The sequence below is a fragment of the Polypterus senegalus genome, chromosome 2 (assembly GCF_016835505.1).
Source record: "Polypterus senegalus isolate Bchr_013 chromosome 2, ASM1683550v1, whole genome shotgun sequence".
In the NCBI taxonomy this organism is placed as follows: Eukaryota; Metazoa; Chordata; class Cladistia; order Polypteriformes; family Polypteridae; genus Polypterus; species Polypterus senegalus.
This window is the reverse complement of record NC_053155.1, coordinates 162,178,532-162,205,614: the sequence shown is the minus strand read 5'-3', so window position 1 is coordinate 162,205,614 and position 27,083 is coordinate 162,178,532. Positions and strand designations below refer to the sequence as shown.

Here is a 27,083-nt window from a genome sequence, read left to right as displayed (position 1 = left end):
CAAAATAAAATGCAACCAGTTAAATTGTGATTCAAGAGTTACAGTGAAAGATAAAGTTATACACTGAATAATAAATGTCACTACTGCAACAGCACTGTTTATTTGAACATTTTCAAAAGAAACCTTTAGGTCAGGAAAATGCACAACATATAGTCATATGAAAAAGTTTGGGAACCCCTCTTAATTTTTTGGATTTGTGTTAATCATTGGCTGAGCTTTCAAAGTAGCAACGTCCTTTTAATATATGACATGCCTTATAGAAACAGTAGTATTTCAGCAATGACATTAAGTTTATTGGATTAACAGAAAATATGTATGCAATATGCATCATAACAAAATTAGAAAGGGGCATAAATTTAGGCATCCCAACAGAGATATCACATCAATACTTAGTCGAGCCTTCTTTTGCAAATATAACAGCCTCTAGACACCTCCTATAGCCTTTGATGAGTGTCTGGATTCTGGATGGAGGTATGTTTGACCATTCTTCCATACAAAATCTCTCCAGTTCAGTTAAATTTGATGGCTGCTGAGCATGCATAGCCTGCTTCAAATCATCCCATAGATTTTCGATGATATTCAAGTCAGGGGACTGTGACGGCCATTCCAGAACATTGTACTTCAACCTCTGCATTAATGCCTTTGTAGATTTCGAACTGCGTTTTGAATCATTGTCTTGTTAGAATGTCCAACCCTTGTGTAACTTCAACTTTGTGACTGATGCTTGAACATTATCCTGAAGAATTTGTTGATATTGGGTTGAATTCATCCGACCCTCGACTTTAACAAGGGCCCCAGTCCCTGAACTAGCCACACAGCTCCACAGCATGATGGAACCTCCACCAAATTTGACAGCTGGTAGCAGGTGTTTTTCTTGGAATGCAGTGTTCTTCTTAAGCTATGCAAAGCGCTTTTTGTTATAGACCAACTAACTCAATTTTTGTTTTATCAGTCCAAAGCACTTTGTTCCAAAATAAATCTGGCATGTCTAAATAAGCATTTGCATACAACAAGCAACTCTGTTTGTGGTGCAAGTGCAGAAAGGGCTTCTTTCTCATCACCTGCCATACAGATTTTCTTTGTGCAAATTGTGCTGAACTGTAGAATGATGTACAGATACACCATCTGCAGCAAGATGTTCTTGCAGGTCTTTGGAGGTGAACTATGGGTTGTCTTTAACCATTCTCAAAATCCTGCACATATGCCGCTCCTGTATTTTTCTTGGCCTGCCAGACCTGGGTTTAACAGCAACTGTGCCTGTGGACTTCCATTTCCTGATTACATTCCTTACAGTTGAAACTGACTGTTTAAACCTCTAAGATAGTTTTTTGTAGCCTTCCCCTAAACCATGATACTGAACAATCTTTGTTTTCAGATCTTTTCAGAGTTGCTTTGAGGATTCCATGATGTCACTCTTCAGATGAGAGTCAAAGGGAAGCACAACTTGCAATTGACCACCTTAAATACCTTTTCTCATGATTGGACACACCTGTCTATGAAGTTCAAGGCTTAATGAGCTAATCCAACCAATTTGGTGTTGCATGTAATCAGTATTGAGCAGGTACATGCATTCAAATCAGAAAAATTACAAGGGTACCCAAAATTTTGCACAGCCAGTTTTTCACATTTGATTTAATTACATACAACTAAATACTGCTTCACTAAAAATCTTTGTTCGGAAAACACCCCAATACTCAGATGTTTCTAGGAAATGAAAGATATACCACTGTTATCTTTTTTGTTAAAAGTAGAGTAAATTATTATGCAGGCTGAGAAATGTTCCCAAAGTTTTTCATATGATTGTATATTAAAAATGAACAAAATGGTAAACTAATTAAAAATAAAAAAAAATTCTTTCTTTTTTCTGTAAAAAAGACCCATCCTATCTATGTTGTTTAATTCTAATATATACACTTTGTTATGTGTATGGATGTAACACCAAGAGAAATTTCTAGCAACTATGTTGCTTGGCAGTGAAGCTCAAAGTTGTATGTGAATTTTCAATATTCTCTCCATAATGTGTGAATTACATTTCCTTTCATTGTCTAAAGAAATACTTTTCAGCTGATAAGTATAGCGGTGTGCGTCACTGTTTTCTGCAATGTCCTGAGGTTTTGCTAACTGTACATCTTAGCCTTATGTCTGTTTCTACTAGGATAATTTTCAGCTGCTCACAACATTGACCTGGAAAAAGCAGGTAAAAAAACAGAACATATAAATAATCAATTTAACGTTCAGAAAGATAAGAATTATAGCATTAATAACAACTGGGTCAATATTTAGTAAATATTAAAAGTCAGAAACAGAAGAGTTTGGAATTTCACGCAAAGAAGGTCATACCTTACATATTATTTCAAGAATATCTGATGGTACATCAGCAGGTTGTATCACTGCCAGCACTGCTTGGTCCTTTGGCAGACATACCCAGGAAGGAGTGAGATAGTCAGGAATCCATATGTCATTGTCTGGATTATTGTGTCCAATAGTGTTCAAAGCAGATTCATTTTCTGCCTGCCAAATAATTAAAAATTTCAAGAATTAATACTGGACAAACCTCATCACTAAGCAAGTTTTAAGGAAAGCATGAAGCAGATTTTCTTTCAGAAGCACGGTTTCAAAATTAAGCATACAGGCAGAATTATTCCCTGAATTCACAGTATCTTACAGTACTTAATTTGATTAGGTGGGTTTAAAAACATTAAGTTATGTTTTTATTTTATCTGCTGGTGAGAAACTAACACTTTTCGTTCCATTCATCAAAACAGTGTCTGAGGGAGTAGATACTGCAATATTCAGCTACATATTCATATATAAACACAACCAGACTGCCTAACAATAAGGGAAACTCTTTATAATAATGAATCTACATTCAAACCATTCTCAAACACGTCATACAAACTGAAACTTCAATAGCATTACTTCTCCAACTATAGGGTGAGTCACATGTATTTACAGACTACAGAAGAGCAATCAAATGCAGGCTTACCTTGGCCAACTTAATCATAGTTGTTATTAAAATGAGGACCTCCCTGGAAACCCCAAAACTTCATCCTATATTGTCTTTTTTCCTTACAATGTACGGACAGACTGAATAATCACTGCTATTCCAGCTAAACCAAAGGAAACTCACTTTTGACAGAGTTTACATTAGACAATTTCTAAATAATTAAGACTTATGTGCTAATTGCAAATACATGTAGGTGAAATAGTTATTCAACTAAAGAGACTGAGACACATGGTCACGAGGGAGCTTACATTACCTAATTTGCCTACTTTGTAAAATTACAGAGGATCTTTACTACAAAGCATACATATCTACCAATATGATTATAAATAGTGCGTAAATTTTTAATCACGATTAATAGCAGACAATTACAACAATCTCACTGTTATGCACAAGATTCAATAATGAGGTGTATTGTGTGTATATGGCTTGTAAACACTTTAAACAAATAAGGTGCTTTTTAACAGCAGTATTCCCAGGGCTCGCAAAATCACTAGCCCAACTTCCCGGGGCTATTGTATCTTCCGGTCGGGCTACCAAAATCTATCTCAGCCCTGCCCGTTGGGCTATCATAGGAAGGAAAACTATATGTCAATGATTTTGCATTCTTTCGCAAATGTAGCTGGGTAATTATGTCATTTTCGGGCATCGTTGAGCCACTTTTAATATGTGAAATATTGAAATCGCTTTTGAATTTGCGCTTGTTTTTTACTTTCACTTTGCGATCGCACAAACTGTGTATAGAGAGCGGCAGTATTGATTGGTCAGCAACGGATTAATTGCACACCAATTCCTCTGACATCATCTTATCACTCATTAGCTTACTATTCAAATGTGACAAGTGAAATCTCCCGCAGCAAGCTTAAACATGTGATAGAGGTTGATTGCGCAGAGAATTTTAAAAAAATCGCTGACCGTTATGTGTGTGCGTGTGTAAAAATAGATGGATTTACGCAGGTATTTTAGTTCTGCTGAGTCAAATAAGACAGGTCAGGGTGAAGAAGGGACAGCCAAAGAAAAGCCTACCACAAAGCGGAAAAGTTATGACAAATCAGACTATGAGGCAAAAAGAAAGCGCAGCTGTTTGGTTTCATGGACAAAAGAATTTCTGTGGCTGGAATATGACAAGCTAAATAGTATAATGTTCTGCCGGGTGTGTTGTGAGTTTCCCTCAATTTCTGACTCAACAAGCGCTTTTGTTACTGGGACCAGTAATTTAAGGAAAGACCCCATCAGAACCCATGAGAAATCTCTGCATCACAAGAAATGCATTGGTGCTCAGTATGCAGCATCTTTCCCAGAACAAACACTAATTGCAAAAAACATACTAAAAATAAACCAAGCACAACAAGAAGTCCTGAAAAAGCTGTTTATAACAACGTACTATGTTGCAAAGAGTGAACTACCATTGGCAAAATTTAGCAAAAAAAGCAAATGGCCTAGATCTTGGTTCCACTTACCTCAATGACCATGCTTGCAGAGAGTTTATTGGAGCAATAGCACAAACTTCAAGAGACCAGATCGACAAGTAAATTTAAGAAAGCAGGTTCTTATCCATTCTTGCAGATGGCAGTACAGACACTGGTATAATAGAACAGGAGTTGGTTCATGTCAGATAAGTGAGAGATAATGGTGACATATCCACATACATGATCAAACGTCGGCCAGTCAAGAGTGCAAATGCTGCAGGTATTTTAGAGGCTATTGATGAAGCAGTAAACACCATGGGTATCAGAGAAGACACATGGAAAAAGAAAGTAGTGTGTGCAAATTTTGATACTGCTGCAGTGATGATGGGTGAGAAAACAGGAGTAGCTGGGAGACTGAAACAGAGGATACCCCACATCATAACAATCCACTGTGTGGCACACAAATTAGAGCTAGCCGTGCTGGATAGCGTGAAAGGCTATGAGTACCTGGTGAAATTTGAAGATACACTGAAAACCATCTTTAAGATGTACTACTATTCCCCAAAGCAGCGAAGAGAACTGACCGAAATAAGTGAACTACTAAATAGAAACTGGCATATTTCAGTGGCCTGAAGAGCACACGGTGGCTTCCAAGCCGGCTGAGATGTCTGAAGGCTGTGGAAAAAAATTACACTCCCATTGTTGTTCATATGGAGAGCATGGCAGGAGGAAGTGATGTCAAGTCTGAGGATACAGCCAAGGCTGAGGGGGTGGTGCAGGAGATGAAGACTGAGAAATTTGTTCACTTCCTGCATTTCATGTTGGACAACAGTACCATCTTATCCAAATGCTGTACTGATTTTCAGCATGATAACCTAAACATCACACAAACAAAAGTTGAGAGCACCACATCACGCGTACTCAGCCTAAAAACAAAACCAGGAGAATACCAGAAAACCTTGGACACAAAGTTCACAGCGAATGAGGATGGTAGCATTTGCTACTGTGGAACTCAGCTCACAAAAAGTCAGCGACCTGCTAGAAGAGGTGAGGGCACAGAAAAGACACCTTTGGTACAGAGATTCAGAAGATTATTGACAACACAGTCAAGTACATGGACAACAGATTTTAAAATTTGCGTGAAAAGCCTCTCTCTTGTTTCAAGGTTTTTGACCCTTCCACTCTTCCCTACCCCAGAGAAGAGCTGGCAAATTATGGGGATGAAGAGGTGGATTATCTTGTCACACATTTTGCCAGTTTGCTAGATGAGGAAGAGAAAGAGAAAATTCCACAAGAATGGATAGATCTAAAAATGTGGCTTGCAGAACACCGGGGTAGCAAGGTAGATTGCTTGTACAGAGATCTCCTCTCTGAGGATCCAGAACACCTCTCTCATATCTTGTTGCTGGTGAAATTAATGCTGACATTTAGTCCATCAACAGCCATCTGTGAGAGAGGATTTTCTTGCATGAACCGAGTGAAGACAACACATCGTACCTCTCTACACCCTGAAACACTGAATGACTACATGCAACTCTACATTAATGGGGAAACGGTTGAATCTTTTTGCCCTGACAAGTCAATTTGTTTCTGGATGTTTTCTGGAAAAGGTTCAAGACACCTGGATCATAAAACCCCGACAAGAACAAAGAGCAGTGAAATGGAGGCCGATGCACACGAAGAGAAAGCTGATGAAGGAGATGCTATTCCCTTCACATCGAGTGGCATTTTCTCATCCGTGACTTCAGTAGAAATTTCAGATTCAGAATCTGACACAGACTGATTTATGTTCTACACAGTTCTTACAAGTTCATAGAAATTTGTGCTCAATTAGAACCAAATATTCGAGTTGATGATTGTAATTTTTATACAGATGTAATTTGTGTTTTAACAATTGTTTGATTGATGTTTTGTTTCCTTTATAATATTATACATTAAAAATAATCTCTTTTTTATTTGGGCTACTTAAATTTATTTTGGGCTACCAAAAACTGAACAGTGCCTGCCCGAAGGGCTACCAGGGATTTTGAAATTTTACGAGCCCTGATTCCCTTTACATAGTAGCAGTTAAAAGATTTCTTGTAAATCTAAACTTAAACATTAATGTAATCAAATCAAATATAAAATCAAAGCTATTTGCCACTGCCAGGGCATTAACGTTTTCTCTAGTTTGTTATAGAAAAACAAGTTACCCTCAGAGTTCAGAGCCACGATCATAACTAGCACCTTCTGAGCAACAGCAAGTTGACATCTCTAAATCTGTTTTCGTATTCATCTGAACAGATACCAGCAGAAACATTTTCTTTTATCAGCAAGCAGCATTAAGAGTCTATGTTCAGTAGCAACTCTTTGAGGGCTAATATATTTTCCAAAATACAAATTTTTCTGAAAAGCACATAGAGCAATGGATTCACACATAAATCAACATAAAATGTATGTTGCTGGCTGTTGTGCCTGCTGTTGGCGTCTGTTTGCAGTTTGCAGCAGCAGCGCGGGGGACAGCTCGACGGCCAGTGGGAATACATGGTGGGCTGGCTGCCTGGCTGTCTTTGTGAGACGGGTGCGTGGGGGTAGCAGTTGCAGTGAGAAACAATATGGTTTGCACCTCATGTCATCGTAAGTGTCTGTCCTCCCAGGCTAACATTGCCATAGGTGCATCAGCTACACGAACATGTTCAGCACCACGATCAGCTGATCACGGTACCTGACTTTCCTTTTCGATCTACATCTCCAGATAACTTGCATCAAAAACAGAGTCAGCTTCAGTGATAATACAAAACAAGTCATCCAAGGATTATTTTGCTTTGAGCATTCACTTTGGTATCTCTCCACATGCCACTTTAGAAACTGTTTGCTCTTCGCTACTCATGCACATGCAGGGAATCAAGGTCAAATCAACAAAGATAATTTTCCTTCTAGCAATAGCATATTAAAAAGTGCTGTAACAAGAAGATCACTGATCTCCATCGGTCGCTAGCGAGACTGAGGCTTTCAAAATAATAATAATAATAATAATAATAATAATAATAATAACAACAACAAAAACTGCATTAATGCACGATAAAATAATTGTCGGCATTAATTAATTAATGTGTTAATGCAATAATAATGCATTAACTTTCCCAGCCCTATTTATAACAAATATAAATAATCCTCAATAACAATTTGTTGTTTAAAATGAAAACTATGTGTTACAGTTATCAGAATCCAGTAAGTTATTCATGTCAATATTACTGTACTACATATTTTTCATAAGAGTATAAAGAGCTATGCTAAAACAAAAGGCATCACCATAAAACAAATAAATTATGCCTCAACCTGTGTAACATTTTGTCATAGTCAAAGTAAACAATTATATCTATATTTATTTATTTATTTATTAAAAATAGCAGCGGCCCTAGCACTGACCCCTGTGGAACACCACTCTTAACATTAGCCAACTCTGATAAGGTTCCCCACACCACCACCATCTGCTTCCTGTGTCTAAGCCAATTCTTCACCCATCTAAAACATCACCCTGGACTCCCACTACTTTTAATTTGATGCCCAACTTCTCATGTCGCACTTTATCATTTATCTTAACTTTCAGAAAGCATTTGATATCATATGCTCCACTTTGACAATATTCTTTTGTTGCTTCCTCATAGAATTCCAGAATGTTAGTAAAACACAACCTAACTCTTCTGAACCAAAACCTGGAAGTTTGGAGCATCTGCTATTTCACCGTCTGTTTCTTTTAACTCCCATTTACCATTTCTGATGCACTTAACCTCCTCCTTGGCTATTCGTTTACTATTAAAATACTGAAAAAATATCTTAGGCTGTCTTTCTCCTTATCTGCTATATTCCTCCCCAACTGTTTTTTAGCCTCCCTAATATCCTTTTTAATGGTTGCCCTCATGTGCCCCATGATTCACTATGGAGTTTCAGTATTAGTCTTATATGCCTTATACAGCTGTTTTTTCCCTTTCCTTAACTCTTTATCAACCTACTGTGGAGTTTTTTTAAATTTCCCATTAATTCCAAATTTAGGTACATACCCTGGAGTGCGCGAGGTCGAGCGGTTCTGGCTACATATAGTCGGACTCACCTCTACGCAAAGCTTGGACTCTGGAACCAATCTCCTTGAGAGGGGCTGGACTCTCTACCACTCTGGAGTTGCCCCCGGTGAGAGGCGCCGAGCAGGTATGGGCATACTTATTGCCCCCCAACTTGGAGCCTGTGCATTGGGGTTTACCCCAGTGGACGAGAGGGTGGCCTCCCTCCGCCTTCGGGTGGGTGGAAGGGTCCTGACTGTTGCTTGTGTGTATGCGCCGAGCAGCAGTTTGGAGTATCCACCCTTATTGGAGTCTCTGGAGGGGGTGCTAGAGGGCGTACCTTCTGGGGACTCCCTCGCTCTCCTGGGAGACTTCAATGCTCACGTGGGCAATGACAGTGAGACCTGGAAGGGCGTGACTGGGAGGAATGCCCCCCCCCGATCTGAACCCGAGCTGTGTTTTGTTATTGGACTTCTGTGCTCGTCACGGATTGTCCGTAACAAACACCATGTTCAAGCATAAGGGTGTTTATGTGTGCACTTGGCACCAGGACACCCTAGGCCTCAGTTCGATGATCGACTTTGTGGTCGTGTCGTCGGACTTGCAGCCATATGTCTTGGACACTCGGGTGAAGAGGGGTGGAGCTGTCAACTGATCACCATCTGGTGGTGAGTTGGCTTCGATGGTGGGGGAAGATGCAGGTCAGGCCTGGTAGGCCCAAACGTGTTGTGAGGGTCTGCTGGGAACGGCTGGCAGAGTCCCCTGTCAGAAGTAGCTTCAACTCCCGCCTTCGGCAAAACTTTGACCACGTCCCGAGGGAGTTGGGAGACATTGGGTCCGAATGGGCCAAGTTCCGTGCCTTTATTATTGAGGCGGCTGACCGGAGCTGTGGCCGTAAGATGGTCGGTGCCTGTCGTGGCAGCAATCCCCGAACCCGTTGGTGGACACCGGCGGTGAGGGATGCTGTCAAACTGAAGGAGGAGTCCTATAGGACCTTTTTGTCCTGTGGGTCTCTGGAGGCAGCTGAAAGGTACCAGCAGGCCAAGCAGAATGCGGCTTCAGTGGTTGCTGAGTCAAAAACTCGGGCATGGGAGGAGTTTGGAGAGGCCATGGAGAATGACTTTCAGACAGCTTCGAGGAGATTCTGGTCCACCGTCCGGCGTCTCAGGAGGGGGAAGCAGTACAGTGTCAACACCATATATGGTGGGGATGGAGCACTGCTGACCTCGACTCGGGACGATGTGGGTCGGTGGGGAGAGTACTTTGAAGACCTCCTCAATCCCACTAACATGCCTTCCAATGAGGAAGCAGAGCCTGGGGACTCTGAGGTGGGCTCTCCCATCTCGGGGACTGAGGTCACCGAGGTGGTCAAAAAACTCCTTGGTAGCAGGGCCCCTGGGGTGGATGAGATACGCCCAAAGTTCCTCAAGGCTCTGGATGTTGTAATTACTTGTGATATTTACCCCAAGATATTTAAACTGATCTGCTAAGATAAATGGGAAGGTGTCCAGTATAATGTTGTGTGTTAGAGAGTTTACTGGAAAAAGCACACGTTTATCCAAATTAATTTTGAGTCCAGCTACCTTTTGAAAATCTGCTGGTGCTTTTAGGACTGCTAACATGGAGTTTTGTGGGTTAGACATATACAGTATCATAGCATCTGAATATAATGCTATTTTGTGTTCAAACCCTTCTCTGAAAATCCCCTTTATCACTGATACATTTCGAAAGTAAACAGCCAATGGCTCAATGGTGTTTTTTAAAAGCAATGGTGATAGGGGACATCCTTGTCGAATACCACGTTCTAGTTTGTAATAGTCCAAAATAATGTTGTTAATAAGAACTGAGGCATCTGGACTAGTATAGAGTACTTTAATCCATGCACATGTTAGGGCCGAACCCAAATTTGTACAATGTGGTGAATAGGTAGTCCCATTCAACTGTGTCAAATGCTTTTTCTGCATTCAAAGATAATAAGATGTCTTGGATGTAAGATTTAATGGGTGAATATATTAACCTTTAAACCTCCACATACTTGGGGGTTAATGCACCCCTGGACGCCAAATACTATTTTGTTGCACTTTTAAAGTTAACATCACAATTCACAAAGAAAATGTGAAATTTTAATGGAACACATTTTTTTCATGCAAAGAGCATCACCATTTCTGCAACACTGATCATTTTTGCACACTGTCAATAAGTTGTAAAAACTTTTTTAAAAACTACTGCAACAATCAATTATTATATGTACAAGGTGCAACTGATGCCATTAATGAAATTCAGTAAATCACCAAGCCAACTGCGCTTGAACTGCATACACACAAGCAAACAGAGGTAAGCACTGATGCTTGCAGGCTAGTCTAGTGCAGCAGCTGAATCCCAGGGACATTGATGCTGCAGTGCTTCCAGGGCCGGCAGCGGTCATGAGCAGGCTGCTCAATAATTATACGGCACTGACTGGTTAGCTCCAGCGTTCCAGCAAATTGCTCTGTGAAGCAACTATAGCCGGTTGCAGCATTCAATGACTATATGTCGCCAAATATACTCAGCTCCGGCGTGCTGGCAAATTGCACTGGGAAACAACTTTAGCCAGTTGTGGAAATCAAAGAATGTACATCGCCAAGTCTATGTTGCCGTATATGCTCGGCACTGGTGTGCTTCCAAATTGCACTGGAAACTGACTTTAGCCGGTTATGGCATTCAACGAATGCACTTTGTCGAATATAATTGGCTCCAGCATGCTGACAAATTGCATCAGAAACCGACTATAGCCGATTACAGCGGTTTAAGGGTTAAATTAAACAATCACCACAGATTAGAAGCTATGTGTCTGCCCTTTACTTAACATGGTTTGGCCTAGTGATATTACAGAAAGAAGTACTTCTCAATCCTTCCAGCTAGAACTTTGGAGAGTAAATTAATGTCATTATTCAGGAGTAAGATTGACATGTATGATACACATTGTAGTGAGTTCTTATTTTTCATTGGAAAGATGGAAATTAATGCTTAGTGAAAAGTTTGAGGTAGGATGTTGTTGTCTTTAGCTTCTGTAAACATTGCTAATAACAGTGGAGCTAACTTATTTGAAATTTTGTTTATAAAATTCCACTGGGTTGCCATCAGGGCCTGCTGCTTTCTCACTCCGAAGTTAGTTTATAGTATCTAATAATTCTGGGAGTGTCAGAGGTTTATGCAGTTACACAGCACTAAGAGTATTTAGCTGTGGTAACTGTAATAGGCCAAACAATTCATTAGATTGTGTCTTATCTTATGTTCTTTACACTGATTGGAATATAAGGACTTATAAGTACTCTCTAAATATGTGGGTTATATTTTAATGTTCTATGATTTAATCTCCATCTATGTTGGTAATTGCTGTTATTGTACTGAGGACTTCCTGCTTGTGGATTTGTTAAGCTAAAATTTTATTGGCCTTTTACCAATGTTTATAATAATGATATTGTGATTTAAAGTTCAGCTGTTCCATTTCTTTAGTAGTCAAGAAGTTAAATTCTGATTGCAAAACCTGTCTTATCCTATAAAGTGCCTCATTGGAGACCTGGCATATTCTAGATCTCTTCTGGTAATTTCACTGATTAACTCAAAAGCCTACCAATTAATTTTGTTGTGAGAAAGATATCAAATAAGCTCTCCTCTTAAAAATGCCTTCAGAGTTTCCCAGAGTATATCTGCAGAGACCTCTGGAGATGTATAGATGTATAGGGTGGTCCAGATCTAATTATGCAATTTTCATTACGCTATAACTTATTAAGTTTGTTACATAGAAAATCACCAGAAAAATCCTGGACCATCGAGAAGTGTGCGAACTGACATGAAGAATTGTCTTTGCGGCGAACTGGAATCATCCCCGCATAAATCAAATTCATCCAGACGATCTGGATGTGCATAATTAGATCTGGACCACCCTGTATGTGTCTCCAGAAAATAATTAATTTTCTTATATATGAATTCTGTGTAGTGTTTATCAACTAACGACAAGGAGTTAAGATGCCAGCTACAACATGAGTGTGCAAGACATAGTAAGTTAAGCTCCATGATCAGAGCAGCGTGATCAGACATTACAATAGAGTTTTACTTACAAAATTTTATAATAGGCATCACTGCAGCATGTTTAAAAAATGAGGGCACAACCCCCACACTAATAGAATCATTGATAATGGCTAGTAAAGATGGACCCAAAACATCAAAGGCTTCCACTAAGAGGCATGGTGGTACAATATCAAGAGGACTGTGAGCTGGTTTAAGGGTGTCAATAGTTCTTTTTAACTGTGAAAGTGACACAAGATCAAGAGTTTCCAAGACAATACCCTGATTAACAGTAGGAAGTTCATAGTCAGTTGGAACAATACCACAGCGAATTTTATCAATTTTACTGACAAAGAATGAAAGAAACTGCTCACATGAAACAACAGTGCTATTTAATCCTATCGCAGAATGAAGGTGAATGGCCACATTAATTGAATTAAATAAAACTCTAGGATTCTTAGAATGATGGGATACTAAATCCGCGAAGAAATCATGTTTAGCTTTCTTAACTGCAACCTGGAAGTTGCATAGAGAAGTCCTAAAAATCTGTTTAGAAACAATCAGTCCATCTTTTTTCCAACACCGTTCCGCAGTTCGACAGGCCCGGCACAGCAATCGCGTAGTTTCATTTAGCTAGGGAGCAGGTCTTCCCTTATTACAGTGTATCTTGAGTGGAGCATTTGAGTCTAAAACCGTTTTACAAGAAGAATTAAATTCTAAGACAGAATCATGGATACAATCATATTGGACATGCACATCAAGACTAGATAATATGGTTTTAAAATCAGATATAATAGAAGAATTTAAAAAGTTAGAGCAGCGTGAAGCACAATTAGTACAGTAGTTGGGATATCTACAGTGATATTCAAATCCATCATTATAGAAAAGTGATCAGTAAAAGAAACATCACATAAATCAATATTATTAACTGAAATATCACTTGTAAGAATGAGATCAAGGGTGTGACCGAGAGAGTGAGTTGGCATATTAATATGCTGGATAAAATCAAATGTGTCCAATAGTGATAAAAAGACATTAACCAAAGGTTTCAATTGACAACAAACGTTAATGTTAAAATCACCAACAATAAATACTTTGTCATGGGAGACGGTGATATCAGCAAGGAGATCAGAAAATTCAGAAATGAAGATATCATTAATTACAGGAGGTCTATAAACCACAGCAAACAACAAAGAAGGGGAGCTGCACACTTCGAAAAGTTGCTGTTCAAAGCTACTAAACGGACCCTTTGTAAGACTCCGACACAAGAACATACTTTTGAAAACAGTGGCAGTCAGACGAGGGGAGTTTAAAAATGAATAACCTGATGGTACCAAGTCAGTAAAACATGAAGAGAATATTTATCAGAATTACTTCAGTATTAAATAAGCTGCCCCTCACCATGTCAAATTGCCTTTCGGAAACATGTATTAATAATAATAATAAATTGTATTCATGTAGCGCTTTTCCCATGCTCAAGGCACTTTACAGAGTTTAAGAAAGAACGTCAGGGTATATAGCAGGGGTGCCCACACTTTTTCGGCTTGCGAGCAACTTTTAAAATGACCAGGTCGAAATGATCTACCTACATTAAAAATGCTATGAATTATATATATATATATATATATATATATATATATATATATATATATATACACTGTGTATACTTTATACATAAAATATATGTTGCCATACCTTGCATAACTGAATAACCTTAATGGCACAATAATAATTCAATACATTTATGGTCACAACAGTATTTGGATTTAATAAACTTCATGTGGGAAAAGGCTGACTCTCATAAATAAGTAAAGCCAAATAATGCAGTCAAGGAGGTAGCACATTTCCTCATGTTTGGGTACTTTTCCCTCTGTGAGTAAGTTCCAAAACTGTGCAAGAGCCCCAGACTTCAGCTGAATGTCATCCTGTAGTGTCAAAATCTCATCCTCCACTGTAGAGGAGTTTTAGGTGAAACAATATTGCAATTTTTGATGCGGGTGAATCACCCTTAACATCTTCCCTAAATGGATAGCACTTAAATGTAGCAATTGGCTCAAGTAAAGCTGAGTCCTGAAACCGTCTGTCAAAGTTTGATAGGAAATTTTCAGGATGCTCTGTGTAGCGTATGCTGTCAAGTTGCACACACACCTTCCATTATGTCTCCAGCTCTGACGCGAGGTTTTGGATGTTCCCCAAATCAAGGCGCTGCAGCTTTGAGTGCAGATGTTGCATTTTTCGTTTGAAAGCATTAACTGAGCTTATCATATTGACCATGGTTTTCTCTTTTTCTTGCAGCTGTATATTAATCTCATTCAACACTCATTCAAAATGCCAAGGCTAGCGGCCATTGATTGTTATTAAGTTGCTTGTATTCTGCATGTTTAATGACAAAGAGAAATCTCAGCAGGAATTTCGCCCTAGCCATCTGTCTCAACAAAGGCCTCTTTTATCATCTCTCCATCTTGGAAGGACTTCTGATGCTTAATGATCGAGTGACTCACCCAGAACGATGCTTCAGTGTGTCAGCCTTTGCTTTTTAATTCAGCCGAGTGAAAAATGACGGCTGTATGATTAACTGTGATTTTAGTTCCCTCTCCTTTCTCTTTCTCAGATCGCTTTTCGGAAGGAAGTCATTTTTGTAATTTTTATGAACAGTTTGAAAGTGCCTTTCCACATTTTCCTTCTTTGGAATGGCAATGATATATTGGCAGATCAGACAAATGCACTTCGATTGTGACATTGTGAGAAAAAAAATCCTTTTACAATTCCACATCCAGCCCATACCCTACCCAAAAAATTTATTTTTTTTTAAAAATCCCTTCTTTAGTCGCTATAAATTGGAAGGCTAACTATATCACTTAGATAGCCGGGATTTTGCAGTAGCTCGCGCGTTTGATCGTGCGTGCGGAATGACCAGTGTGTTAGAAGAAAAGAGATCTCAGACTGGCCACCCAATATTTCAATCAAGTGGCAAATGCCATAGGGAGGATATATAGACTAACATTAAAAAAAAATTTTTTTTGAATGCAACGCAATCCATCTGCACTACCTTTTCGATCTACCGGTCGATTGTGATCGACGTATTGGGCACCCCTGGTATACAGTATATAGCATTGTAGGAAGCTAGGAAATATTGGCAAGGGGAAGCATATAAATACAGAAAAGCAGAGGACCGAGGACAGAGCCCTGTGGAACTCCTTGTATGACTGTTGCTGTGCTGGCTATTGCCAAGACTAACAAACTCTTGCATATGTCAGATAAGACTTGAACCACTGGGGGGGCAGTGCCAGAGATAACAAGCGTGTTCTCCATTCTGGACAGTAGAATGTCACATATGACAGTGTCAAATGCTGCACTGAGGTCTAACAGAATTAATATGCTTGTTTGTCCAGAGTCTGCTGCCATAAGCAAATCATTGGTAACCCATAGCAGAGCAGTTACACAACTGTGCTATGCTCTGAAACCAGACTGAAAGCGTTCCATGAAATTATTAGAAGTTAAGTAGTTGGCGAGTTGGGTAGCTAAAACATGCTCAAGAACTTTTGACAGAAAAGGTAAGTGGGAAATAGGCTGAAAATTGTTAAAATTGTCAGCATCAAGACTAAGACTTTTTTAACATTGGGGTTAGAGAAGTGGTTTTAAAAGTGGGAGGCACAAAGCCAGTGTCAAGGGATGAGTTTATTATTGTTGTAATAGGCGGGATTGTGACATAAAGGCAGGATTTAAGTAGTGCAGTGGGGATGGGGTCCAGTACACAAGTAGTCTGCCTCATCTTACAAAGCAGGTCATTAACAAAAGCAGATGTGACTGGTGAGAACTTAGGGAATGAGCTGGATGGAGTGGGAATACAGGGAAAGATATAAACAGATGATGTATTTATGTTAGTTGAATTATTTACATCTTTCATTTTGTTATGGAAAAAGTACAGGAATTTCTCACAGACTTCAGTAGAAGAGGTAGTTGAGCCAGATGCGGGTTGGAGTAGTTAATTAACTACAGAGAACAAAACCCTTGGGTTATTGTGGCGAATTTCTATTATTCTGCCATAATGGGTGTTCTTGGCAGCTGTTAGTGCTTCTCTGTAAGCTCTGTGGTGGTCAGAGAAAGCCTGGATGTGCACGGTGAGGCCAGACTTACGTGACATTCTCTCAAGGGGGTCAGTAAGCTGCTTTCATAGACTGCAATTCTGAATTATACAAAGGAGCTGAACACTTAAAGGAAACCTCCTTATGTTTTAAAGGGGCTGTTCTATCTAATGCTGAATGAAGGGCTGTGTTATAGTGGTCAACAAGACCATTTAGTGTTGATGGAATTGGTGAAGACAGTAAAAAATCAGAAATGGATCCAGAAAAGATAGAGGGACAGATATTTTTAAGGTTTCTGTAAGAAATTTGTCGTTTACAGGTAAGAGGAGAGAGAGGTAATGAGACAGTGAAAAGTGCTGCTTTATGGTCTGAGAGTCTCAAATCAGTGCTGTAAGTGTCGGCAACAGATAGTCCAGAAGTACAGATCAAATCCAATATATGACCACCAGAGTGGGTGGAAAAATCAACATGTTGTGTCAAGTCAAAACAGTCCAGTAAGGATAGGAATTAATTTCTCATTTTAGATGTAGGGACGTCAATATGGATGTTGAAATCACCAAGAAGAATGACTCTCTGGGAAAAGAACTTAAGTTAATAGTTCAGTCAGATCAGATAAGAAGAATGCATTGTATTTTGGAGGAAGATAATAAACAATGAGTAAGACAGGATCTGATTCCGTTATTAGTTTAAGAGCCAGACACTCGAAAGACAATGGACAATCAATTGGGATTCTTTTAATGTTTAACTCCACTCTGACAATTACTGCAAGTCCTCTGCCTTGTCTTGAGCTACGAGGCTCTGTGAGAAAAGTGTAACCAGGTGGTGTCAACACCGTGAGAGACATAAATTCATTTTATTTTTGCCAAGTCTCTGTTAAACACAGCATATCAAGTTTGGTGTCAATTACGAATTCTAACAGCACCAATGCTTTGCCATTAAGAGATCTCAAATTAAACAATGCAATATTAGTTGATGAGACTTCTTTTTACACAGAGCCTTGACCGGAATTTATTTTCACATATTGTAAATTTGGCACACTTACACTTCTATTTCCAGGGCCATGAGTAGAACGGCGTATTACTGAGCAAATGCTGCCTGTGATCTTTTCATTTGCAGCCCGGCAGTGGCGGTGACCTGACCCGCGATGTACATATTTCTGGCGCCACAAAATACTGGTGTCTTTTAGGATATTCCAGTCAGACCATTTGCTCTGAACAAACTGTTTAACACTAGAATTACCAGAACCTACGAAAAAAACTTGTAGATCCGTCCCGACCTTAAATCATTTCTCACCTTTCCGTCAGCATCTTTTGTCCTTTAAATGTGTTGATAATCAGTAAGAAGTCTGCTATCACATTCCCCACCAGCACACAGTTTTCTCAGCTCAAGTCTGTTAATCTGTGTGTCAGTTGTTGGGAATTGTATAGAGTGAGAAGTCAAGCAAAATCACACCTTTTCTAAATACTATATTGTTATTTGGAACATATGCATTTCATGTGTGTTCCTTGTCTAAAACAATCTATGTAAACACATTGTTAAAAAAGAAATGTTTTTCATGTTTTAGTAATAATTGACAAAATGAAGTCATGAAGTTTATAATGTGTGAAGCCTGAAGTCCAAATATCAAAGAAACACTTTCACAAAAAGTACAAATATAACAGAACAAGTGCACTTTTATTCAAAAATATAACAGCAGAAAAACAACGCGCGTTAGGGTTCGACATTGATACGCATTTACTACAACTGCTTCGGTGGAGCAACGGTATCAACTGTTAACTGGTAATCAAAACTTCACGGGTTCGATCCCCGACGAGTCCGTTTTGAGAAGTTAGGTGCTTTTACTCTTACTATTTTAGAATAAGAATATACATTCGATTTCAGTCTGTAACAGCCGGTGTAAATGTATGATACTTGTAAAGGTTAGCTTTGTTTTTTATTTTTTTTTTTATTTAGTTTCATTCTCTCAGTTGCGTTCAACCAAAAAGTTCACCAAACTTTTGCATCTGTTCAAGACCACACACTCGGTTGACAAATAAGCCAATTTCCCCTTCCGTTTTGTACGTGCCGTATTGTTCTCAGTCAGACGTGCGTGCTTTTGTTTGTGAACTCTTTGTGCACTATTTCGTTTCCCTTCCGGTTCATACACGCTGATGATTTCCACACGTGTTCAGTCTCTCCATGTAGTACATTGTTCTCGGTCAGACGTGCATTGCACAGAGGGACTATACATCAAAACTGTAACCTCCTCTCCACCCAGTTTCCTGCTCGCTTTCTTCATGGCAGAACTCGACTCATGCAAGGTTAGTTTTCTTGGTTGTTTGTTTAAAAAAAAGTGTTTACAGCAAGCGGTACCTAAGGCTATAGCGTGAACTCCTGCAATGTTACTTTTCTTGGTTGTTTATTAACACTAGAATTACCAGAGCCTACGAAAAAAGTAGATCCGTCCCACCTTAAATCGCTTCTTAAAACCGTTCTCACCTCTCCGCCAGGGTCTTTTGTTAATCTAAATGTGCTAATAAAGAAAAGTTGCAAGTAGCCGGCTATTCCATCCCCTACCGACTTAGAACGTGCAGAAACTTCTCCCAGCTCATGCCTTGATCGATTATCTGGGAGTGAAGTGGAGTTTTAGAGTGGAAATAATAGATCATTATTTGGAATACACGCATTTCACTTGTGTTCCATTTCTACAGTAATCCGTGTAAACACATTTTTAAAACAGAAACGTTTTTCATACTGTAGTAGTAAATGACAAAATGTAGGCATAAACTATATAATGTATGAAGCCTGAAGTCCAAATATCAAAGAAACAGTTTCACAAATGGTAGAAATATAACAGAACAAGTATGCTTTTATTCAAAAAATAACTGCAGAAAAAAAGCCGCCTTAGCATGCCACATTGACATACTTGTTGCAACTGCCACATCAGCTGCTGACTAGTAATCAAAAGGTCATGAGTTCGATCCCGCACGATTCTGTTTTGAGTAGTAAACTGCTCTTATTCTTACTATTTTAGAATAAAAACATATATTTGATTTCTGTGTGTAACAGCTAGTGTAATTTATGATACTTGTAAAGGTTCATTTTATTTTCTATTCACTTTTCATTCTCTCAGTCGTGTTCAAGATCCTTCACTACCTCCCCCCAATCTGACACTGCTGTTTTCACATAAAGATGTGCTGTAGCTCTGCAGCGTATTTGTGACTGCATTCTCGTACCAACGCTATGAACTGCAGTGCCTGCGTGCACTTTTCGTGGCATTACACGTCTATTTTTTGAGCATGCCCGTATCGCTCAAACACAGGAACATATGTTGGTGTACAAGTATAACAAAACAAGTGCACTTTTATTCTAGACTATAAGTGAAGAAAAAATAAAGCAAGTTACAGTAGGTGGTTGATACGACAGCTTCCGTGGTGCAATGTTAAGAACTGCTGATTTCCGATCCGTGCTATATAAAATCATCACATTCAAATATTAACAACTAGCAGAATACCCGCGCTTGGCAGCGGAGAAGTAGTGTGTTAAAGAAGGAAAGAGAAAGAAAAGGAAACATTTTGAAAATAACGTAACATGATTGTCAATGTAATTGTTTTGTCACTGTTATGAGTGTCGCTGTGATATATATATATATATATATATATATATATATATAGCAAAATACCCACGCTTCACAGCGATGTCATGTGTTAAAGAAGTTATGAAAAAGAAAAGGAAACATTTTAAAAATAATGTAACATGATTGTCAAAGTAATTGTTTTGTGTATTTGGCGGCAGCGTCACAAAGTTGTTTTCGGTAGATGCATCAGAAAATGTACCACGACGTCTGACACGCCTCCTTTTTACTGTTTTCTCACAGCTTGAATTGCTGCTGTCATATATACACACACATACATACATACATATATATATATATATAAATATACACACATACATATCTTCATATCTACATATCTATATACATATCTACATATACACATATATATATATATATATATACACATACATACATACCTATCTACATCATATATACATACACACAAATTATATATATATGTGTGTATGTATGTATGTATGTATGTGTGTGTGTATATATATATATACATACATATACTTGTGTGTATGTTTGTATGTGTCTATATGTGTGTGTATAGGTTTGCAAGGGAAAAATAATAAATTATAGTCTATAAGTTATGAAACAGTAAAACATTAACGTTTTAAGAAGTACAGGTACATTGAAATTACATTTTCTATGTGAACGTTCAAATTTGTGCCTCTGGTAATGTGCCTTACCGGCATTTAAAGAAAATTAGTTTTGTGTCCTCTGCAGTGTTAAGAGAGAAAGGCTTTGGTTTGGGATAAAAGGAAAAAAGGTGTAAAGAAAGGAAAGTTGCCTTTTTCTTTTATATAGTATAGAGAGATGTGTTCGCTGACGTTATGATCGCCTTTTGGGGACAATCGCAGTGGGTCTTGTGTAGACTGGTGAGACGTCCCCGCCATTAATCGGCTGTGATGGCACTGTCAGTCCTCCACTCCTGTGCGTGTCTTCATAATCCGAGCTGAGGACCTCATAATCGTATACGTGCAAAAGAAAGTGTGAATCGCCTTAATATTATTTTGCCGTGGTGTAGAAAAGGGGTCCCGTGTTTGCACTTGTCTGGGCTATAGCACAGGGGGAGGATAAAAAAAAATTAAAAGTGCTCACTTTGACTTAAGGCAGAAGCGCAGTCAGCATCTCAAAGGCCGGCACAGCTATGCACGCGCTGGCTGCTCGACTTTTGCTGGGCAGGAGACCCCAGTTTTTGCAGACACGTTCATGATATCAAAAGTCTCAGCGCTCTTTGGAGGTCATTCATATATATATATAGCAAAATACCCGCCTCGCAGCGGAGAAGTAGTGTGTTAAAGAAGTAATGAAAAAGAAAAGGAAACATTTTAATAATAACGTAACATGATTGACATTGTCATGAGTGTTGCTGTCATATATATGCCTGCCTAAATAAGTCACCCTCGCTTTGCTCTTACTTTTTACCGCTCATTTAATCATGGCTAGTGGCAGAAAAATTATAAAATGGAAGGAGGATGGCTTTACCAAAACAATTATTGATGGCGAATCGATTATTCATAAAGCTTGAATTGGTGATCTGTTTTTCTGTGTTAACCTCATATTTTTCATACTTCTTCTCAAACTAAGGTGGTGCGAGGGTAAAATGAATCGGGATGCGCTGATCAATGTAATCGTGTACCAGGAAATCATGCATTGACAAAAGCTCCCCTTTGCTTGTAATGCAAAGTGTGATTAAATGCATTATTTTTAGCGTTATGGAGCACATGCATCGAAGCTTCTCAGCTGTGCTTGTGCTAAGAAAAGGAAAGATTTTAAAAATAACGTAACACGATTGTCAATGTGACCTTTTGTAAGTAGTGCCTGGAGGATTCAGTGTGGAGAAACTCTAGAGACAGCGTGTGTATTAACTTGTGGATTTTTCTGTGAGTATTTGGTGGCAGTCTGACGAAGTTGCTTCGGAAGACGGCGTTAGCCGCGGAGCTCAGCTCAGAGCGAAATGAGATGAATGGAAGGGGAGATGATGACGTGACTCCCCACCCGCCTTAACTGTCAATCCCCCACAAACACAGTCTCTCGGAATTTGCATAAGCACACCCCTTCACCTACAATTTTAACTTAGTTACAAAGTGATCAAAACTCTCGTTTATATCCTGCGTCCTCTCATTAAACTTGTATCCCGCATTACCTGTGGGTATGTGAAACGCCAGCGGTAGCCTGTCTATGAACTTAATTTAAAGTTTAGGTTTACACCTTGCTTTCTTTCCGAGGTAGCAGCACTCATGAATATGGTAGTATATGTCACTCGCTCGCTTCTTATTGTTTCGCTGCCTTCTCAATTATATAATGCATGTTTTCTTAAGCGCTTTTTGGAGGTCTTCCTGGTTTTCTACGCACTGCGTTGACAGTCAGTTCACGTGATTACGTGGGAGGCGTGATGATGTCACACGAAACTCCGCCCCCCCACGTCTTTCCAGCTCAATTCTATTACAGTTAATGGAAAAAAAATACCTTCCAGTTATGACCATTAGGCGTAGAATTTCAAAATGAAACCTGCCCAACTTTTGTAAGTAAGCTGTAAGGAATGAGCCTGCCAAATTTCAGCCTTCTACCTACACGGGAAGTTGGAGAATTAGTGATGAGTCAGTGAGTGAGTGAGTGAGTGAGTGAGGGCTTTGCCTTTTATTAGTATAGATTCCCACACACCCTTCCTGCATTCATGACATATGCACTTGTTGCACATCTCTCTGTGCTATGGTTCCTATTACACTGAATGAGCACCTGACACTGTACTTTCTTCCCTATATAAATAGCATTCAAGCTATAGCGCGTCTCCAAATAAATCACATTTGAGCTATAGCGCGTTTTTATGTTAAAACATCAGTGTCAGGTGGAGAGGGGGGGATTGTGAACGCGACTGAGAGAATGGAACTGAATAAAAAAAAATAAATAAAAAAAGCTAACCTTTACAATTATCATGCATTTACACGGGCTCTTACAGACTGACTGAAATCAAATATATGTTTTTATTGTAAAATAGTACAGTACATGCAATATTATTTGAAAACGAACAATGTCAGATCAGCTTTGAATACACGCTGACGCTCTTACAGAAGGTGTCAGCTTATTCAGTGCAGCAGTTTCAACGCAGAGTACATGCAATATTATCTGAAAACGAACAGCGTCAGATCGGGCGCATATTCAAACCCGTTCTGATGCTGTTCGTTTTCAAATAATATTACATTAGTGCGATGATGTTTTCACATATATTGTCTCTTTCATTCATCTTGCGGTTTGTAATCAGTGACCGCGTGTTTTTTTCCCCGATCTTGCCAGTTCGCACATGTTGCTGTATGGTGGTATTTCTTTTGTACTCCAGGACACGCAGAGGACAGAATAGTACAGAGCAGTAAGTTCAGCGCTATATGCAATCAGACAAACAGGCAGAGAAGGTACTAGATATATAAATAAACAGGGAAGGCACTGTATAATATAAAAAACAGCTAAGGGGATAGATATATAGATAGGTAGGAAGGAAAGGCACTATATGATAGGCAGACAGGGAAGCTCCTATAAAATAATAAAATTACTATTACTATATAGATAGACGGAGTTCAGGCAGGCAGAACGGCGAAGGTTATTTATTTATTTTTAACCTTCGCCGTTCCGCAAGCCTGAACTCCCTGTCTTGTTTAGTTCTGTGTATTGTATTGACCCCGTTCTTTGAGACACACTGCATACCCAACCTACCTGGAAAGGAGACTCTTTTTGAACTGCCTTTCCCAAGGTTTTTTCCAAGGGTTTTCTTGGGAGTTTTTCCTTGTCTTCTTAGAGAGTCAAGGCTTGGGGGCTGTCAAGAGGCAGGGCCTGTTAAAGCCCATTGCGGCACTTCTTGTGTGATTTTGGGTTATACAAAAATATATTGTATTGTATTGTATTGTATTGTAATTGTATCTCAGTGTCCGATTTGAAGTCCTCTCCAGTTATTTTAGAGAACAGTTCAGCTAAGAATTTCAATGAATTTGGATTTTCACGTTTTTTAGAGAGACCTTCGATTCTGATGTTATTCCTTCTATATCTATCTTCCAGCGCAGCCAGTTTGTCAGGGAGTACTTTGCATTCTGACTTTGCAGCCATTGCCTTTTTATCAGGGGCAGAAGTTCAAAGTTCAACTATTTCAGTTCTCTATTTCTATTTACAAGTTGTCAACATTTCCTTCACATCTTCAAGCTGAACAGTGAAATATCCAATTTTACTCTCTAACTTGCTCATATTTTTCTGCATTTTTTCATCAGTTTTTCTAGAATTTCTGTAAAGACTTTAGTAAACTTATTACTTAAACATTTCTCTAGTTGTTTTAAACCTTGGTGCCATTTCTCACTTTTCTTGTTTAGGTCCATTATTCCTTTCTTTACATTGCTTTTTATACCATTTATGTCCCCCAAGCCTAGTGTGGCAATCATTTCCTTCAGCTCAAAAAGCAAGTTTTGGTCCTTTCTGCACTCCATAGGCAGAGTTGTCAGTACAGTTGGGGTTGATGCGGTTGACTTAGCAGGGGCTATTAACTGAGGTTGACAGTGGGGATAAAAGGGATATGCTCAGTTCCAATAATCGTCCTAAAATCCTCCTTGCCCGCCTAGCTCACAGTTTAGCTCAATTTGTTTTCTGTTGGCGGTGATGCTGGGGCACGAGGTTCTGGCATATCAATTACTTTACTCTTCTGTTCCAGGTCAGTCTTGGTACACCATACTGTGACCTTGAGGCCTGTCTGGACTTGGATGAAAGTTTGGCTGCCAAATTCTTGCCCTTTTCTTTCCAGACCCTTTGTTTGCTGCTCATGCTTATCTATACTTGCATATAATGTGAATTCAGAATACCTTGGGATGATAGTAAAAATGGAGAAAATAACACTGCTGCTAACGGACCACGGCATGCAAAGGATGAAACTAAATTCCTACAATCATTGATGCTATAAGGGGAAATAAACTATTTTAAGAACTAAAGGTATGCAAACCTTTGAACAGGGACCATCTCATTATCTCCCTTATTACAATATTTTGCTTAATGGTTGTGCTATTCTGTGAGGCCTTATAGTTTAACTGAATATCAACCAATCCAGGAGCAGTACTCTTAACATCTAAGACAAACCCCAATGATAAAACTCGCATCCTGCTGGTCTTCCCATGCTATCCTAACACACTCTCTCTCCAGTTATTAACACTAGCATCCCTGAAGCCTACAAAAAAAACTCATAATCCCAGGCCACCTTAAGTTAATTTGCACTTCTACATTAGCGACTTTTGCTTTGCAAATTTGTAAATCAGCTCAAGCAACAGGCAGCCTGCTATCCCATAACCCCAAACCGACAGAGCTTAAGTCAGTCCCAAACTCCTCCCTGCTCACGTCTCTTTACAGTGATGTGAGGTGCCTGAAGTTGAATAGGGAAAATAACATATAATTATTTGGAATACATCTATTTCATGTATATTCCTTGACTACAACAATCTGTGTAAGTGTAGGATGAAAGGAAATGAGACACAAAAAATGCTGAACACCTAGAAACATTTTCCATGTTATACTAATAAAGACGTGAAGCATATCATTTGCGAAGACTTTAGTTCAAATATTAAATAAACATGTGCGCTTTTATTCAAGATTACAACCAAAGTTATAAAAAAAAAAAAAAAATCATTCTGTTTACACGTTGCTGTCAATGAGTTACAAACCCAAGTTCAAATATCAATCGACTAAAGTTGATATGTATTCTTGAATGGTGCAGAAGTGAGAACTGCCCAATAACCAAAAGGTTCCGGGTTTTAAGTCCGAGGTGCTATTATCCTCTTTAATAAAACCCTTGTGTGCGTCCAGGTGTCCGTGTGTGTGTCTTCTGGTGAAGTGCGCATGCGCCGGGCCACACAGCACGTGTTCAGTCTCTTCCTGTGCAGAGATAGAGAGAGAGACAGATACACACACAGGCGTGCGAGTCATGCACACACACACACACACACACACAGGCGCACGCACGCGTCACACACACAGGCGAAAGACAGACAGACACACACACACACACAGGCGTGCGCTTAAGAGACACACTCGCGAGAGACCCACACACGCAGGCCCGTGAGAGAGACACAATCACACACGCGTGCATTGTTGCAATGTTACTTTTCTTGGTTGTTTATTAAATTACAGATTTTTCAAATGTTCATTTTTTCCCCTGTGCTTAAAACTCATTAAAAAGAGTTTTAGCGAAGCGGTCATAAGGCTATAAGCGCAAATTCTTGCAGTGTTAGTTTTCTCTGTTGTTCAAGGTTTTCTTAGTGTTATTCAATGTTTTTACATTTAGTTTACTATTACGCTGTGCTTTCTATGGTATAGTTAACTATATTTGTGCTTAAAAACTTAAAAAAATATATATTTACATACAGTTCATACGGTCTGGAACGGATTCATTGTATTTACATACAATCCTATGGGGGAAATTACTTCGGTTCACGACCAAATCGGGTTACAACCAGAGTTTTGGAACGAATTATGGTCGTGAACCGAGGTTCCACTGTATTACTGTCAGACAAAATTACTGGCATTTTACGGAAATACAAACCAGTATTACTGAAAGAGAAAATTAAAGGCATACAATACAGTGACACATATTACAGCAACATACAAGGTCCCTTGCCATTTAATATAGACTGTTCATACAAATGTTTATGCACTACTGTTCTAGCGCCCGTTATTTTAACGGGCTTAACGTCTAGTTATTACTATGATATGATAAAAACATACATTTGATTTGAGTCTGTAACACACAGTGTAAATTTTGGCTACTTGTAAAAGTTAAGTTTTTTTTTTTTCGTTATTCAGTTTTATTGTGTCAGTGACGATGACGTGATACAGCAAACGTGCCTCTCTCTCTCTCTTACTTAATAGCGTTTATCT

The 27,083-nt window shown here is 39.1% G+C and overlaps 1 protein-coding gene across 3 annotated transcripts in view; it reads right to left on the bottom strand.

The window, feature by feature from the left end:
- The window catches only part of LOC120523519 (T-lymphoma invasion and metastasis-inducing protein 1-like), a 495,064-nt gene that overhangs the window by 257,671 nt on the left and 210,310 nt on the right, over positions 1–27,083 (bottom strand). For all 3 annotated transcript variants that reach the window (XM_039744911.1, XM_039744910.1, XM_039744912.1), the window contains exon 10: positions 2,341–2,511. In XM_039744911.1, the coding sequence (XP_039600845.1) occupies positions 2,341–2,511 (171 nt within the window). The remainder of the gene's footprint in view (positions 1–2,340; positions 2,512–27,083) is intronic.